We start from the raw sequence: 16873 nt of genomic DNA, 5'->3' as shown, positions 1-16873 counted from the left end.
TATGATCATCATCTTCTTCATCGTTATGAGCATTTGGTTAGGGAATATATTGTCGTCGTCTCTCGATAAGTAAAGACGACGTCGCCGTCTGCGTTCCGTCTGTGTTGCAATTTCTATAAACACAAAACGACGAACGCTCCCGTTGAGATTTTTGCACATAACACGCCACCCAACCTCTGTTGTCTGCGTGTCATAAGAGCGGAAATACGCTTACAAACGCAATAATTTTACATGCTCTTACACACAAACACACACACACACACAAACAGACACACACCAAGAAGACACCCACACATGCATGCACATCGGATTGCATATCGCATGTTGCGTATACGCCGCGTTTGCTGCTACTAAAAATTCTTTTGGCACACGCCCATCGTCGCCCATGGCGCATTTTTGTTGACTTCCATTTCAGATTTATACAACTTAGTACACATTTTTAACATTCGTTTTTGTTCTGGTTCCTTTAATATTTATTTTGAGTATATATATATATAAATATATAATTTTTTGTTTTTGCAAATCAGACAATACATTATATATATGTGTGTACTTCTTGTTAAGTGGGATGAGGCAATAAGAAAAACATAATGCACTGTGCAAATAATTTCACAGAAAACGTATTAAGCGGAATGGGCTAGTAAATTGTACATTTAAGTAACGTTCTGTTCCAATTGGCTTAAAAATTAAGAAATCTACACAATAATTTTTCAATTTTTCACTACGTATTTCGAAGTTATAATTCTTTATATTCAAGTATTTTAGCTCTATCGATCGTTAGTAATTTCTCGCAGTGCATGGAAACTATAAGAACAACCAAAGCGCTGGGAGGAAGTGTTGAGTGGGCAGAGACACCGAAAAAAAAGCGCACAATTTTCCGCTTTGCAAATCTTTATATTTATTACATGCGCTGGCGCTGCCTGGCATTTTCATTCTTTGCAGCAGTCACATTCGCATTCTCATGCCCAATTTTGAGCTGCTTCTTGCCGCACTCCAATAAAGTCGAATTCCCCAGTGTCTAGTCTACATTTGTATACCCTGTGTGCAATATAGTTGATTTGATTAAACCGGGATGATCAATTTTGTGCAACCTATTTGAAATTCTTCCACTAGACCCATATATATATATATACATATTATTTTGTACATTTCAAATGGACATGTTGAAAAATAGAATATTAGGCCTTGTTATTCCATAAACCTTTACGCAGATAAAATCGTTTTAATTAGGGCAAACTTGTGCTGAATTTTTAAGGGTATATGTATGTATATATCGAGAAATATTCATTACAGGGTAAGTTCAAGCCCAGTACTCTCGCCTCATGCCTTCGTACTTGGGTTTTTGTCTTTGTAGCCTACCCCAGGGCGCCGACTTGCAATGCCCCTTAACATGACAGCGTCTGCCGCCCCCCTTCATAAGGCCATTTGCGATTGCTGCTATACACACATAAGTAAATGTTTTCTTGCAATTTCTATTTATACATTTACAGACGAAAGTATTTTTCTTTTTCTTATTACTCATACGTAATTTTTAATGCAGTTACACATACAACCCCCCCATTCCGCAGTATAATACGAATGACTTTTGTGCCAGCTGCTGTTGCTTTTGCTGTTGCTATAATAAAAGATGCTTTTATGGAATTTACTTGGTTCTTACATATTTCATTTTATTTATTTTATTTGTGTAGCATTTAATGTTGAACTTCTTATTGGCTTATCTTGCTCTGTAGCTTTATTAAATGTACCTGTTTTCATATTCAACTGAGCTTAAGATAAGTCCGTCTCAGGCAGGAATATATTTTCTTTTTTCTACTTGTCGCTTATATACATCTTATTTAATTAAAGCATTCTTTTTTTTTAAGAATTGAAAATACAAAACATAAAAAAATCATGAGCCTTTAAACATTTTGCAGAGGTATATCTAAAGACAGATTTCACCAAACTAATTGCGAATTTTAAGGCCAGATTTATTAAAGAGGTCACAGGTCTATTGCTTAAACTCACGGTTCCACCTTATATCTTCATGACTTGGTGATTAATTTCAATATTTAAATATATTTTAACTGCAATTCTTGTGTGTAGTACCGTAATACGTAAATGCATGTACGTCCTCCTTTCTTCCGTCATCAAGAGCTTGCCACATATTAATATGCTATATATATGCGCCAACAATTTCGGACAGTAAACACCGATGCACATCACGAATGCAAAGATAAATTGCAAACAATTTGCTAATTTCATACGAATTGTTACTTAGTGAAAACTTAAATCAATATGAAAACCGCATCGCAAAACCTCAAAACGCCATTATAGCCCAAATATCAAGCTCATCAATGCAGCCACATGAACTCATACATGAATCTGTGCACACACAATACCTACAAACGCATACACAAACACAAACACACACACACACACACACACACACAGGCATACACTCGCACGGACGCACACAGCCATCCCATTTCTAACATCATGTTGCTCTCTAATTAGCACAGCGAGTTTTGTTATAGAAAGCAAGCCTTGCTGGCATGCTCCATGCACAAAAGTGCCCTAAAGCAGCTTTATCAAATTAACGCATCAGTTTCACGAGACCACGCAATCGTCCCCGTTATCACTGCACTATACTTCCCGCCCCACCCACAACAGCTGCAATTCCAGCTGCATTTCAACGCATTTAACGAGACGCGACAAAAACCAAGCTGCGAAAAATTGCCAACCAGACAAAAGTTCAATTGAAACCGAAAATGTGCTAGACAGCGTAGTGGGGCAGGGAGGGCACACCCACCCCCCCCCCCCTCGACCACCCCTTGAGTAGACCAACCAACAGGCAGTAGCTCAGACAATGAATACTAGTTGTTTATCTGAGCACTACATCGACGCATTGGCTAATTAATGTCGTCGACATTTTAGCCCGAAGAGTTCTGATAACAATTTGTTGAAAACTCGTTTTGCCACTTTTTTTGTTTTTGGTACGTGTTTGCGAATTGATAAGCGAACAAAGCGTGTGAGTTGTGGGGCGAGCGAATGGCAATATGCCTAGCTCCGAGAAAAGGGTCAATATCGAATGTTACCCTTTAAACGGATGCTCCCTCTTCCACTTACTTCCACCTAACATGAACACCGAGACTTTAAGCCAAAAACCTTAACCAAAGCAGTTATCCGAAAAATAACCTAACCAAAGTAAGAACAAGTTAGAAGGGTTTTACAATATGATATATATCAAAATGATAAAACAGCAAGCTCTAAACATATGATATTCTCTTATAATATATTCTAACCAATAACTATATCTAAAAATATAATATAAGGGGGGTAAATATATCAAAGTAAGAACAAGCTTTTAACACATGATATACCTTTATACCATCCCTTTCACACTAGTTTATTTTTCAATTCATGTAAATTAAAATATTGTATTATTTACCTTACATTTATGTTAGCTAATTATTATAAGTAAAAATAGAAAAATGTTTTGCTTGCGTATTTTTATTTGAATTTTCTTCTTATGTCAGTTATAGACATTCATAATCACAACGTGATTTGTTGGCACTCATATTGGTCCTTACAAAAGTTAAAAATTTCTATTTTGTATTTAATTTATAGATATTCTCCGTTGTCAGTTTAATTGCATTAAATACTTTCCCTTTGAAGTTAGTTTTTCATTTCATGCTCCTCTAACAAGCTCACTTAGTACTCATAGCTTGATCCTTTATACTGCGCATGCGCAACATCAAATTGCATTGCGCATTTTACAGGGCATTAAGATATGTTAATCGGATGGGCTCGTTAGTTGTTCAGTCTGTCGCGCTTTGTGACTTCATCAAGATGATTAAAGTAAAGGGCAAAGTTGGCTTCAATATTTTCACAAAATTAATCCAATTAGCAAAACAAATATGCGAAAATTGCCGCGACAACGACATCAAACCCACACACACACACAATTGTCTGCTTTTCTCTATGCTTGTGTGTGTGTGTGTGTGTGTGGGTGCATGACTCTTGCGGCATTTGCGCCTTTCCATGTCTGCGTCTAATTTAATTTCCACGCAGAAGGCAGCCAACTGCATTCGCTAAACAAATACCTTTCAATTAGTTGCGGCTGCCAAAACTAAATTATTCTTTGTATGCCAATTTCTGCATCTATCTTCAGCTCAAACTCTATTTCCATGTCCTCACGCGGTGCGTTTCTGTCTATGCTTTTGTTTTTGTTGCTGTTGTTGTTGTTGTTGTTGTTGTTGTTGTTGTTGTTGTGTTTGTTCTGTTGTGTGACGCTTGTGCCTGTCTCGACTTTTGCCAACGAAGTTTTGTGACTTTTAAAGTCTTTCTGCAAGTTTTGAAATTAACTTTTATAATTGAATTGTGCGCAGTTTATGCACTTGAATTTTGTCTGCTGTCTACCAAATTATATTAAACTGTGAGATTGTTTCACAGCATGGATTTCAAAGTTTATAAAAGAGCGCACAACATGCGCAAAGCGTTAAATTTAAAGCCAAAAACACATCCTTCCTATACAAAGCTTTATTTTTCAAAAAGGGTCACACTTTGATTATACTTTTATGATTACAAATTTGTGAAACAGCTCTTAAGAATAAATTTCTAATCATATATACAATATATCTAATATAAAAAATAGGAATATTTTGAGTTTCAGGTCTTATTTGATACTCTTCAATTTATTTTTAATACTAAAATATTATTAAACATTTCTTTAGCAGAAACTAATCGGAAACCTTTTGCTTTTGCTTAAGTGGAATCTGCAGTTGTTAAAATATAATTACAATTTTAAAACTTCAAGTAATTGCAAACACTTAGAGAAACCATTTTAAAAAATGTTGAATGACTGAGGAAATTGTTCGGCGAATTCAGTTGAATACATTTTGCATAAAACTATTGTATTTCAATTTAAACTTTTAATGCAACAATACAAGCAAGTGCAAAATATGCATTCAAATGTAGCCGACTGCGTAATACACTATTCGCGCAATTTTTTATTAGCCAAGAACAGCTCGAAAAGGATCTTCTTTAATATTGAGCTCAAACAAATTTGAATTTCAAACTGTTGAGGATTTTAATAGTTTTTTGAGGAAGATCAATCAATCAAGCAATAAAGATAAGGTAGAGCAAAAAACATAAGTGCAGCACGCACAGCACGTCCAATAAGCCTATATACTCACCATCAGTTTTTAAACAGAGTATAGAAATACATAGAAAAAGGAATTACAATTGATTTTGAATGGGTTGTAGATGCCGTTCTTTTCGCAGCCCGCTTGATCTTTCACATAGACGACGCACTAATGCGGAAAACAAGAAAATTATCACGAAATGCGCATCAATTGACATCCAGAGCGAAAATTCCAAGCAAAAGACACAAAAAACACCAACCCACACCGCCCACTCCGCCACAGAGACCACTCCGGTCCATTGCCGATAATCGGCAAAAACAAGTTAAGCTCGAAAATTTTCTTGGCCAGACAGAAAATTGTGCTGCAAAATGTTTTTACTGCTTTTGACTGACAAGCCTGGATGAGTTTTCTTTGCTATTTATTTTTTAATAGCTCCTGCACATTGAAAATGAGTTTCAAGTAAAAGGGTATGCTGCGGCTGTAAATGGCGGGCATAGCCGACCTGTCCGAATATGTGCAAGTGTCTGCCTGTGAATCGTAGAACATTTTTGAGCTCAAGACATTAAATCAAGATTTTAGCATTTTATCGAGCCTCATACTCGATACATATCGATAAGCAGCTCTTCGTATGCGACAAAAATGATAAAAGAATATATATAAAATAGAGATCTAATGGCTATTTGAAGCTTTTTGCAGGGTATGTTCTACTCGTGCTCCTCTTACTCTTACTTGATTTTTTTGAAACTTTAATTTTTATATTTTGTTGAAAATCACGATGCTCGCTTCTATTAAAATGCTGTCAATTGCCAAGTTGGAAAGCATGAAAAAATTTCCGTCGCGTATTAAGTAAAACGTAAAAAAGTATCGCAAATGTTTTGGACGCCTGTCAATTGCCCATTCTATTTACATCTTTTTCAGCTGCTCAAGGCATTTAAACTATTTTAAATGAATTCATTTAAGTTTCACTTCAACTTTTCTCAAAATATGCACAAAAGCTGTACGCACGCGTAAAATAATTATAAATAGTACATGAACAAGTGTAAACAGAGTACAGAAAGCTGGAAATACTGGACAAGTGTTAAACAATTGCAAAGTGCTTCAATTTGTTAGCTTAAGAACACATATTTTTGAAAGACCATCAATGGCAGGACATTGCCATTTTACGGTCTTTTTAAAGGCATACTTAACATTCTAATTTATTGAATTGGACGCAATCCTTTCTAAATTTATACAACCTTCTTGTAAATGTTATGGCACACACACAAGTGCACGACAATTAACATTATAGTATGCTGTTTAAATAAATGGCCAACAAATTAGCCAACCATATCTCTGCCCCAGCCCACCCCCCTAGACCCACGCTCCTTGCTGACAAGCTGTGACAAATTAATAAAAACGCAAAATCAAAACGTTCAGATCATTAAAAGTATTTATGAGCTACGCAAATGTTTGTTGCTGCCTCGTGTCTGGCCTGGGTGGGGGGAGGGGGGTTCGGTACACTAAAAAGAGTACGAAAAATTTAATGCGAATTTATTTATTATTGTGCATAAAGTGCATAAAGTCTGACGAGCAGCATGGAACGTGCCCGGCAAATGGGAAATGGAAATGGCATTGTCAGTAGCCATAAAATTATAAGAATAAGTGAGTGCGGGGAAACTCGACGAAACTGGGGGAAACTGTGAAAAGCTCGTAAGACAAAGCCTACAAAATGGGCGGTTGCCTGGCAGATTCGTGCGGCTCATAAAAATGGTCAAACAACAAGACGCAAGACTCTGAATCAAACACATGCCATATACATATATCTATATATATATATATGTACATATGTGTGTATATAGTTAAATATATATTTTTGAGGCGTGGCAGGCAGCACATAAAAATGTTTTTGCTAAAGAAAAATTCGCGCGTGTTTTTTTTTTGTTTTTTGTTTTTTTGGTTTTTGGCATAAACATTTTTATAGCCTCGGGAGCGGGAAACGAACGTTGAAAATGCATTTGAAATTGTCATAAATTCGTATTAATTTGAGGCCGCGCGTAGATTTTATGTGCGAGGCACAAGTTTGTGCTCGTCCCCGCCCCCTTTCGAAGGTTCGTCGGTTTGTTTGGCTTTGTTTTTAGTCCCTGTTTAGTCGCTGTTTATCTTTGTGGGTCTTGGCTTTGCCAACATCCCACACACACACACACACACACACACACACAGACGCACACACAGTCATGTGAGCCAGAGCCCATTTCAAATTTAACGGCCATTTTGTGCTTTCTTTCGGTTCCTTTTTTTAATTGCCCACACACATCATGCAATGCATTGTCCAGTCTCGGGGCTTATGAGTAATGTTTATTGTTGTATTTTTTTTTTATGGCGATGCCATTTTGTTTTCAGCATTAAGTGATAAGTTTAATGAGTTTTACTTTCGGATTTATGAGTGGTATTTTAGCATTTTGCGGTGTTAGATTACTCACCTAATCAATGATGCGCTCACAAGCTGTTTATTTGATTGCTTTAAGTAACAAAATTACCGCAATTCAAGATATTTGGGAATTAAACAAAACCTCTGAATAAATAAGCCCAGATTTAAATAGACTCACAAAATGATTTTTTAACAGAACTTCTCATTATAGCAGAGACTTCATCTGAATGGAAAGAGATTACAAAAGCAAAAAAAGTGAAAACAGAGAGAGAGAGAGAGAGAGAGAAAGAAAGAGTCAGAACAAACGAAGAAGTAAGCGATCAACAGAGTGCAGAGAGACTAAATGAGAAAATATACCTTTATACATAAGGAAAACTGTTATTTTACAGACATTTTATTTGACTGTTATTGTGCGAACTCTGTTAAGAAATAAAGAGACAGGCAATTGCACATTAACTTTAAGAAGCAGTTACATTTTGAATATATTAAGCAGTTACAAGGAACATCAAGGATCCTGAGAATCGCATGGCAAGGCGATCCGCACTTAAGAAGAAAAGGACAATATGAATTGCGTACCAAGTGGGCGCAACCCACACCCACACAGACACACATACACACACACACACAATCACTCAAGTAGGCACATAATTGCCATTTGCCGCATGACAACGCAATAAACATTTTGACAGAGTTTTTGGCAGCCACGCACACACAGGCACGCGCAACAATGCAAAAACTTTAGTTTGACTTTTAAGTGCATACGAAAAACGAAAAACAATAACAATCAACAAAGAAGAAGAGCTGTTAACTGTGGCACACCGATGTTTTAATACCCTTGTCGGCATAAAGCACACAATGGCTCTTATATAATTGCTTAAGTTGCAACCTTTATTGTAGAATAAAACATTTATAAACTAAGAAATACATTTTCTCTACATATTTCAACGCGAATGTACGTGCACACATATATACATACATATACAGTTACATAACGTTAACTAATTACCGCAACTTTTTGGTACTCACTTTTTCTCTACTGCTCTCTCTCTCTCTCTCGCTGCATGTGATTTGGTTAGATCCGAAGTGCGCCAAAAAGAAAAAGCTTTGCGCCAAAACTGCAGCGAGTGCACATTTTAACACATTTATTAAACAACAAAGCGCGCAGAATAAGTGGAGCACTATTACACATGACAATTGATACGAACTAAACGCGTTTAACACAATAACAATTATATAACACTATTAATTTGGGTTTTAAATCGATTTAATACACACGCGCACGGAAAACGACCGATCAAAGGAGATGATGCGCACAAACTAAAATCTGCTCCGTTTTGCGCTCACACCAAAGCCGGGTAACGGGATCAAAAGCATTACGATATTGTGCTTAGATAATTAAGTCACCAACCACAGTGCCCGCACCCTCGCTCTTTCGTTCAGATGCAGCCGGTAGGCCATAACATGAAAGTCAACGAATCTACGATCCAAAATGTCCGTTTTCGGATTTTCTAAAAATGTACAATATCCACTAGAAGGGTATGCAAAAATAGGAATGAAAATGTGAACCGCTTGCCATGTGCAAATTGTAAATGTTTCATAATAATTTCGCAGCAAATTCTTCTTGCGCAGTTGTTAGCCATGCGAATTATGTGGGACAACAACAACAACAATAATCTGACGCCTTTGCGAGAAGCGGAAATGTTAACAACAACGTTTCGGGGTTTTGCAAAGCAGTCAACAGAGGGCGCTGTGCGGTGCGGAGAGCGGGCCTGACAGCATACAATGACAGGAAGTGCATAGTTGGGCAACTGCCGCGCTCTCTTTGCGCTCTCTTTGTCGTTGTTGTTGTTGTTGTTGTTGCTTTTTTTTAGTATTTGCGGTTAGAATTTCGCACAGGAAGTGCCAAAAATATTTTTTAAGAGCAACAACAACAAAAGTGCTGTACAAAAAATGCATATAAATAATTAAATTAACTAGAAGGGTTTATTTTTTTCGAGCAAATGCGGCGAACGAAAAGGAAAAGCTCAACTCCCCCCTTCTTTCACGGTCTCTTTATACCGCACCCCGCCCCTCTGCCCTCACCAACCCGCAGCTGAGCCGGTGAGTTGGCCATTTGTCGCAGCTCTTGTTGTCTTTTGTTGTCAACGGATGCTGGGAAAAATGTAAATTTTCATTTATGCCAGACAGCCGTAATTTAGTTTTGCGTATTATTTTTGCTTATTTCGGTTTACCAAACGGATTAGGTGCGTTTATTAAGGTTGTGCCAGATAACAAACGGAGTAAGCAACATTTTGTTGTGCTTCAAGCTCATCCTGGCATGGATACATTTTTAAATTCAAGTTTTATTTTCATTATTATTAACTTGTGTTATGTTTTTAAAACTCTCCTCAAAAATTATTATTTATTACTTTATCCAAACTAATTTTAAATATTGTCCCAATTTTAACGGATTTTGGTCGAAACGTTCTCTGCCGGCCAATGTGTGAACTATTATATTTTAGACAAAACAAGTTAGCTAAACTTAACGAAAGTTTGCTCCTGTGATTCGTTAGGATTATCTCATAGAATTATCTGTATCTTTATAAATTGCAAATTTTAAATATTTAAAGACGGAAAGCATATTTAAATTCCTTAACAAGTACTTATATATATTCCATAAGTAAGTTATATATGATTTATTGCATTTTAGTTCATTCGTGAGGTTCATAATAAAATATCATGGACAAGAACCACTGCGCGCCAGCTTCGTTAGGACTAAGTTGCGCTTAGTTCAGTTTCTTTAGCGTTCTGTTGGTATTTATATAATGCATTTTTGGGATTTTATACATACCACATCTACGGTCACACTGCACTTGCAGTGCAATTTTCTGAAGTACATTCTGCGAAAAACGTTTCCAAATTACAAATAAACTGAGCAGGCTAAACAAAACGACACAATGGAGGCCGTGCCGCGTCTGCACATGCTATGGTTTGCCCTCAAATCCAGCCCGGAGGGCACATCGTTCGCAGCCCTAAAAAAGGTGGGTTGCAACGAGACAATTACGACAAAGACCCAACGGCGACGGTCGACGAACTTACCAATTAAGTGTGTAGGTGGTTGCTGGCGGGGAGGGGGCAGCACCTGCGACGCAAGCTGATCCGCAAAATGTTAAGCTTTACGACAACATGCCGCCCGCCTGCTCTCCCGTGTGGTGCTTGTAAATTATTCCCTAAGGCTGAGTCATCGTAATTGATGTAGTTGAAAATTGCAAAACAAACAATGAGCCATTGTTCACTCTCTCTCTCTCTCTCTCTCACACACTCTCTTTTGCTCTTCTCGCATGCAGTACATAGCCGAATTCTATCACGAAGATCCGGAGGCCTTTTCCAAGGAGGTGCACGCTTTGGAAACGCTGCGCAACCAGGCGATGCGCACCACCAAAGACGGCGCTCCAATTATGAAGCGCTACTATTGCCAGCTGCATGCGCTGCAGAACCGCTTTCCGCAGCTGGCGGAGCGCAGCATCTTTACGTTCACCTGGAAGGATCTCTATCACAGCACCGTGCACGAGGTGAGCGACATACGCTACGAACGTGCCGCTGTACTCTTCAATATTGCCGCCTCGCACACACAGTCGGGCGCTTCGGTGACGCGCGGCGATGTCGATGGCATGAAAATGGCCTGCACACATTTTCAGGTGGGTTCATGTGCTCCGAGTGTACAACTGCATTCTAAAGCTCACAATTTCAGGCCGCTGCATGGGCCTATAACGAGCTGCGGGAACGCTATGCGAATGTCAACAGTGGCGGTGATTTTATGACCACCGAACTGTTGGTCTTCCAGCAGCAGGTTTGCCTTGCTCAGGCACAGGAATGTATACTGGAAAAGTCGCTAATTGATAACCGGAAGCCGCACATTGTGGCCAAGGTGACGGCACAAATTGTTGTCTACTATGGCGCAGCTCTGGCGGCGCTGCTAACCGGCGGCGACGATGGACCCGTTGCTCAGGTGATCGATAGCTCCGTCTACAAGCTATGGAAGAAATATGTCAAATTCAAGATAAACTATCTGCACTGCATATTGTACTTGTATCAGGGACAACAAGCTGAGGAGCAGCGCAAAATGGGCGAACGTCTGACGCTCTACCAGGTAAGTTGCTGGTAATTATGGTTTAAGCACAGGAATCTCTGACATAATGCCATGCTTAGGCGGCCTGGGACAAACTGGAGGAGGCACGCAAAGAGTCCAAGGGCCTGCCAGACCAAAAGGAAATCAACGAGTCCCTCAGCTTCACCGCCGATGTGGTCGAGGGCAAGCGCAAGAATGCCAAAAACGAAAACGAGTTCATCTACCATGAGGCTGTGCCAGAGCTGACCACCATTGCAGCTGTGCAGGGCGCCAATCTGGTAAATGGCATTGGGTTTTCCGTAACGGATGAGGAGGTTGCAGGCGCCGATATATTTGCGCGATTGGTGCCCATGAAGGCGCACGAGGCCAGCTCCATGTACAGCGAGGAGAAGGCGAAATTGCTGCGGAAATATGGCGCATTGCTGGAGGAGAAGGACACACAGCTGGATAGCTACATGAGCTCGCTAACCTTGGACAATCTCAACATAAACGAGGAGCAGGCCAACAAGCTGCCCCAGGGCATTGTCGATCGCTGTGCGGCGCTGCATGCCAACAAAACAGCCATCAGCGATCTGATCGAGGCCATGTCCCAGCTGGCAGAGATCACAGCCGATGTGGAGACCAATCTAAGTGAGCTAACGCACATGCTCGAGGCGGAAGCCCAAGCGGAGCGCGAATTTCAAGCAGCCAGCGGCGTGCAGCGTACACCCAATGCCCACATTACGGAATTGACGCGCGAGTTCCAGAAATACAGCGAAGCGCACGCCAGGGCAGGCGAGTCCAACAATACGCTGCGCAAGGCCATGAGTTTGCATGTGAATAATCTAAAGATCCTGGCGCGTCCACTGCAGGAAATACAACAGCTGATGCCCAAGCTCAGCTCGGAGCTGAACACCACAGAGATTTTCAAGGATGTCAAATTGATTGTGAACAAGGTGAATGAGATGAAGGCGCAGCGCGCACAATTCCATGCGGATCTGCGCATTGCCATCAATGAGGATGACATCACGACCAAGGTGATTGCCCATGGCGGCCAGGAGGGCCTGCAGGTGCTCTTCGCCACCGAGCTGGCCAAGCACGATCGCCTCACCCAGCTGCTCGATCAGAATATGCTGGCCCAACAAAATATATTGCAGGCCCTGACAGAGGCGTATGCGCGTGCCGCACCCGTGTTAAAAACGCTGCAGGATGTTAAACAAAAGCGCGAGCATTTTTACAGCTCGCTGGCTGCCTCCTATGATGTGTATGAGGATCTGCTGGCCAAGTCGGCCAAGGGTCTGGAGTTCTACAAGAAGCTAGCGGGCAATGTGCAAAAACTCTTGACACGCTTCAAGTCCGCACGCGATGTCCAATCCGAGGAGCGACAGCAGCGTCTGCAGAGCGTCAAAGCGGCGCCAGCTGCTGCCGCAATGCCCGCTGTCAGCAAGCCAGAAATTGTGTCCACTGCCACCAGCGGCGCGCCCAAACTACGTGATTATCTGAAGGCTAAACAAAATGGCATTGCCGCAGCTACACTGGATGCCGCAGCCTATCTGCCCACTGTGCGCCCGGTTCCGGTGGGCTCTGAGAATCCCACGCAGGCCGCCTGCTCTGTTTATGCTAGCGCACCGCCGCCCAATGAGCCGCCGCCGCCCTACAGCCTGCAGCAGCAGCAATACTACGATCCCAATGCCGCGGGCTATACCAATCCAATGTATCAGCAACAGCAGCAGCACATTGCGCCGCCCGCCTACAAGGCGCAAGCCTCGCCCAACTCACAAACGCTGCATGGCGCCATGGCACAACTCAGCATGCAACAGCAGCAACAGCAGCAGCAGCAGCAACATCAGTTGCCCCCGGCGGAGCCAGCCGCAGCTTATGGCCAGCAATCACAATTGGGCTATGGCTACAATTATCCACTGGCGTATCCAGCGCCTGCAGCCTCACCTGCTCAACAGAACTACAACTACCAGCAGCCGCTCTATGTGGCCACATCCGCGCAGCCCAGCGAGCCTTTGAGCTATTCACAGCCACAGCAGTTGGGATATGCCCAGCAGCAGACGACACAGCAGCCCCTGGCCCATCAACAAGCCAATGCTGCACAGGCTTATCCGCCAGCTGTGACTGCTACCCAGCAGGCATCCAGTTTTATGTATCCGCAGCCAGCTGCTGCGGCATACGGTCAGCAGGCACAGGCAGTGCCACAGCAGCCAGCCCAATCTCAGACACCCCAACCAGCTGGCAGTTATTCCCAATCGCAGACGCCCCAACAAGCAGCCAGTTATGCTCAAGCCCAAACTCCGCAGCAGCAGCCAACTGCGGCCTATTCTGCTGCGCCTCAGCCTACAGCCTATGGTCAGCCTTCAAGTTTTGGCCAGCCTCAGATGCCAGCGCAGCCAGCTTTGTATCCTTCACAGGCGGTGCCATCAACGCCAGCAGCCATGCAATATCCAGTGGCCACCGCCGGCTCAGTGCCAGTTCCCAGTGTTGATACCAATTTCTTGAGCTACTCAAATCATCCTGGCTACAGCTTTAATCCACAAACGGGCATCTATGAGTACAGCAGTGGCTATCAGCATGAGAGCAACAATATTCCAAAGGTTTCGCATGGACAATTTGGCCAATTCACGCAAAGCGGACAACAGCAGGCGGCCATTGTGGGCACCACAGACTCGGAGCAAGCCAATCGCAGCAGTTTGGCCACGGGCTTTGATGTGAGTACGCACCAGATTCTAGCGAATTATTTAACTTAATCGCTTGCTAATTGTTTTGCCTTTATATAGTCGCCCATCGTTTCGCATACAAAGGCAGCAAGTGGCGCCGCCGACTCTAGTGCTCCGAGTCAGCCGGCCGAGGTGACGGGTAACTATTATACACCACCATATGGCTATCATTCGGCTGGCGGAACGCTCACACAGCAGCCACAGCCGCAGCTGCAGGCGGAGCAGCAGCCTGCAACAACAGCTGCCGCGGCGCCCATCAATCCGAAGTCCTCAATTTATATGCAGAGCGGCGGCAGCAGCATTGCCAACACCCAGACGACCACGAGCAGCGCACCCTATGCCTCATCGGCGCTGCAGAGCGAAACCAAGCCGACAACGTCCGATGTCAGCAATGTGGACTTGCTTAGCGATTTGGACTTGGACTGTGCGGGCGCGGTGCCGCCGCCGTTGCTGCAGCCACAGATTGTGGCAACACCAACGCCGCCGCCTTCCGTGGCTGCGAGCGATTGTGCCGTGGATGCCGTTGCCGGCACACCCACAGCTGCTGCAATCTCGCCGATGGCCTCGCCTTCAGTGTCAGCGGCTGCAGCGCTGCGTAAAAATAGTATTGACAATCTTTCCAATTGCTCAGATTTGAGCTCGCTGGAGAACTTTGACTGGGATTCGGTTTCATTGACACATTCCGCCAGCGAAAAGCAACAGGCAACAAATGGACATCCTCTAATTGCATTCCAAATGCGCGCTCACGATCCGTTCGGCGATGATAAGACGCTCAAATACTTCCACAAGGAGGTGGAGAGCTACGAGAAGCTCGTTGAGAATTTACATGTCAAAATGTTAAATGGCAATACCCAGCTGGGCAGCAAATGGTTGGAGTTGCAGCAGAAGCTGGATAAGGACACCATCGTGAAACGCACGACGACCATAGCAAAGCTGTTTCCCGAGAAGAATCGCTCACTGGACTGTCTGCCCTACGATCATGCGCGCGTCAAGCTGGACAAGCAGACGGATGACTATATCAATGCGGCTTACATGAAGGTGAGTCTTGTGTGTTGTACTTTTCCTAACTCTTAATTATGATCTACACTCGATAGTGCCTCAGCGCTGGTTGTCCAAACATTATCGTATCACAAACTCCGCAAGCGAACACCATCAACGATTTCTGGTCCATGATTTGGTCAGAAAAGTCTCGCACTGTAGTTTGCCTGCACACCACCAATGAGGTAGGTGAAACATTTAACTCATTGCTGTTTTCCAATTTAACCAGACACATTTCTTTATTGGCAGCTCTTTGATCCCTATTGGCCGCAGTTGCTCAACCAGTCCACACACTACGACGACTATACTGTGAACTGTGTAAAGCTGCAGCAGCTCAGCCACTGCACGGAGTACCAACTGAAGCTATCGATGCATGGCGCCGATGCTATTCTGGACCTGTCGCTGCTGCAGCTCAAGCAATGGACCAAAGCGTAACTAAATCAAAAATGTGTTGCCTTTTGTCATGTAAATAATATTCCTAACTTTGCTTGTAGTTCGCCCACTCAATTGCTGGGCATAGCGCAGAATGCGCTGCAGACGCATCAGCAGCGTTGTCTGGCCGCCAATGCGCCCACATCACCGCTCATTTTGAACTGTTTGACGGGCTCCGAGCGCTCCGAGCTGGTGGCCATTGCAATTTGTGCATTGATGGGCACGCAAAACAAGCGGCCCATTTTAATAAGTGAGCATAAAAGCGTTTGCATGTTTATTGATTTGCACTAAATATTACGATTTTTATCAGATGTGGTCGATGTGTGGTCACGTATTTGCATGCAGCGACAAAATTCGCTCCGTGACGCAGCCATCCTGGAGCAGTCCATGCAAATCGTCTTGAGCAATGCTCATAATGTGCTCAACAAACGTAAGAATACGCCATTTGACTTGGGCATATGCAAAATATATAGTTAACCTTACGTTCTAGGTGGGATTATGACATCATATCAAATGAAAATGGCACCCCAGGTAACAGCCAAGGAGCAACAGGAGACCAAGGATCCATTAAACGAACTGGATGCGCTGTGGAAAATGAAATAAACGACTGACGATGCTTGCATCGCAAAGTTGCTTAATATATATATATACACACACATTTTAATCAAAATGATAATGTTTATAATATTTATACAACTATTTACTACAACTATCAACTACCTACACACACATATATACATATTTATACACGGCTCGAAGATTGTTGCAAACAATTGATGGGCGATAAAAAGAAAACATAGTATTGAATTAACAAAACATTTGAATTGTATTTGTCCTTCTATTAACTTGTTATATCAAATGTATTTCAAACTATGGTGATGTTTATTAATGCTGACTATATCTCTATATCTAAAAACGTTTATGAAACTCTATGTCATGATTTTGCGCGTATCTAACGGCAAATTGATCAATAAACGTATGCAAATAAATTAATCAATAAGTGAATTTGTTATTACGACACGCATGCAAAAGAAAGTATATTAATTTTTAAATTTTAATAAAT

The 16873-nt window shown here is 42.2% G+C and overlaps 1 protein-coding gene across 1 annotated transcript; it reads left to right on the top strand.

Annotated features, from left to right (window-relative positions):
• Positions 1 to 10361: 10361 nt before the first annotated feature.
• On the top strand, positions 10362 to 16802 carry mop (tyrosine-protein phosphatase non-receptor type protein myopic). The gene is made up of 10 exons (XM_002047613.4): positions 10362 to 10550; positions 10857 to 11207; positions 11261 to 11659; positions 11719 to 14331; positions 14401 to 15378; positions 15435 to 15563; positions 15628 to 15809; positions 15873 to 16060; positions 16121 to 16240; positions 16301 to 16802. Exons 1-10 carry the CDS (start codon positions 10467 to 10469, stop codon positions 16411 to 16413), a joined length of 5157 nt encoding a protein of 1718 aa, XP_002047649.1. The 5' UTR covers positions 10362 to 10466; the 3' UTR covers positions 16414 to 16802.
• Positions 16803 to 16873: the final 71 nt, after the last annotated feature.

This window comes from Drosophila virilis, chromosome 3 (genome assembly GCF_030788295.1).
Source record: "Drosophila virilis strain 15010-1051.87 chromosome 3, Dvir_AGI_RSII-ME, whole genome shotgun sequence".
NCBI classification, from domain to species: Eukaryota; Metazoa; Arthropoda; class Insecta; order Diptera; family Drosophilidae; genus Drosophila; species Drosophila virilis.
This window is presented reverse-complemented; position numbering and strand designations above follow the sequence as displayed.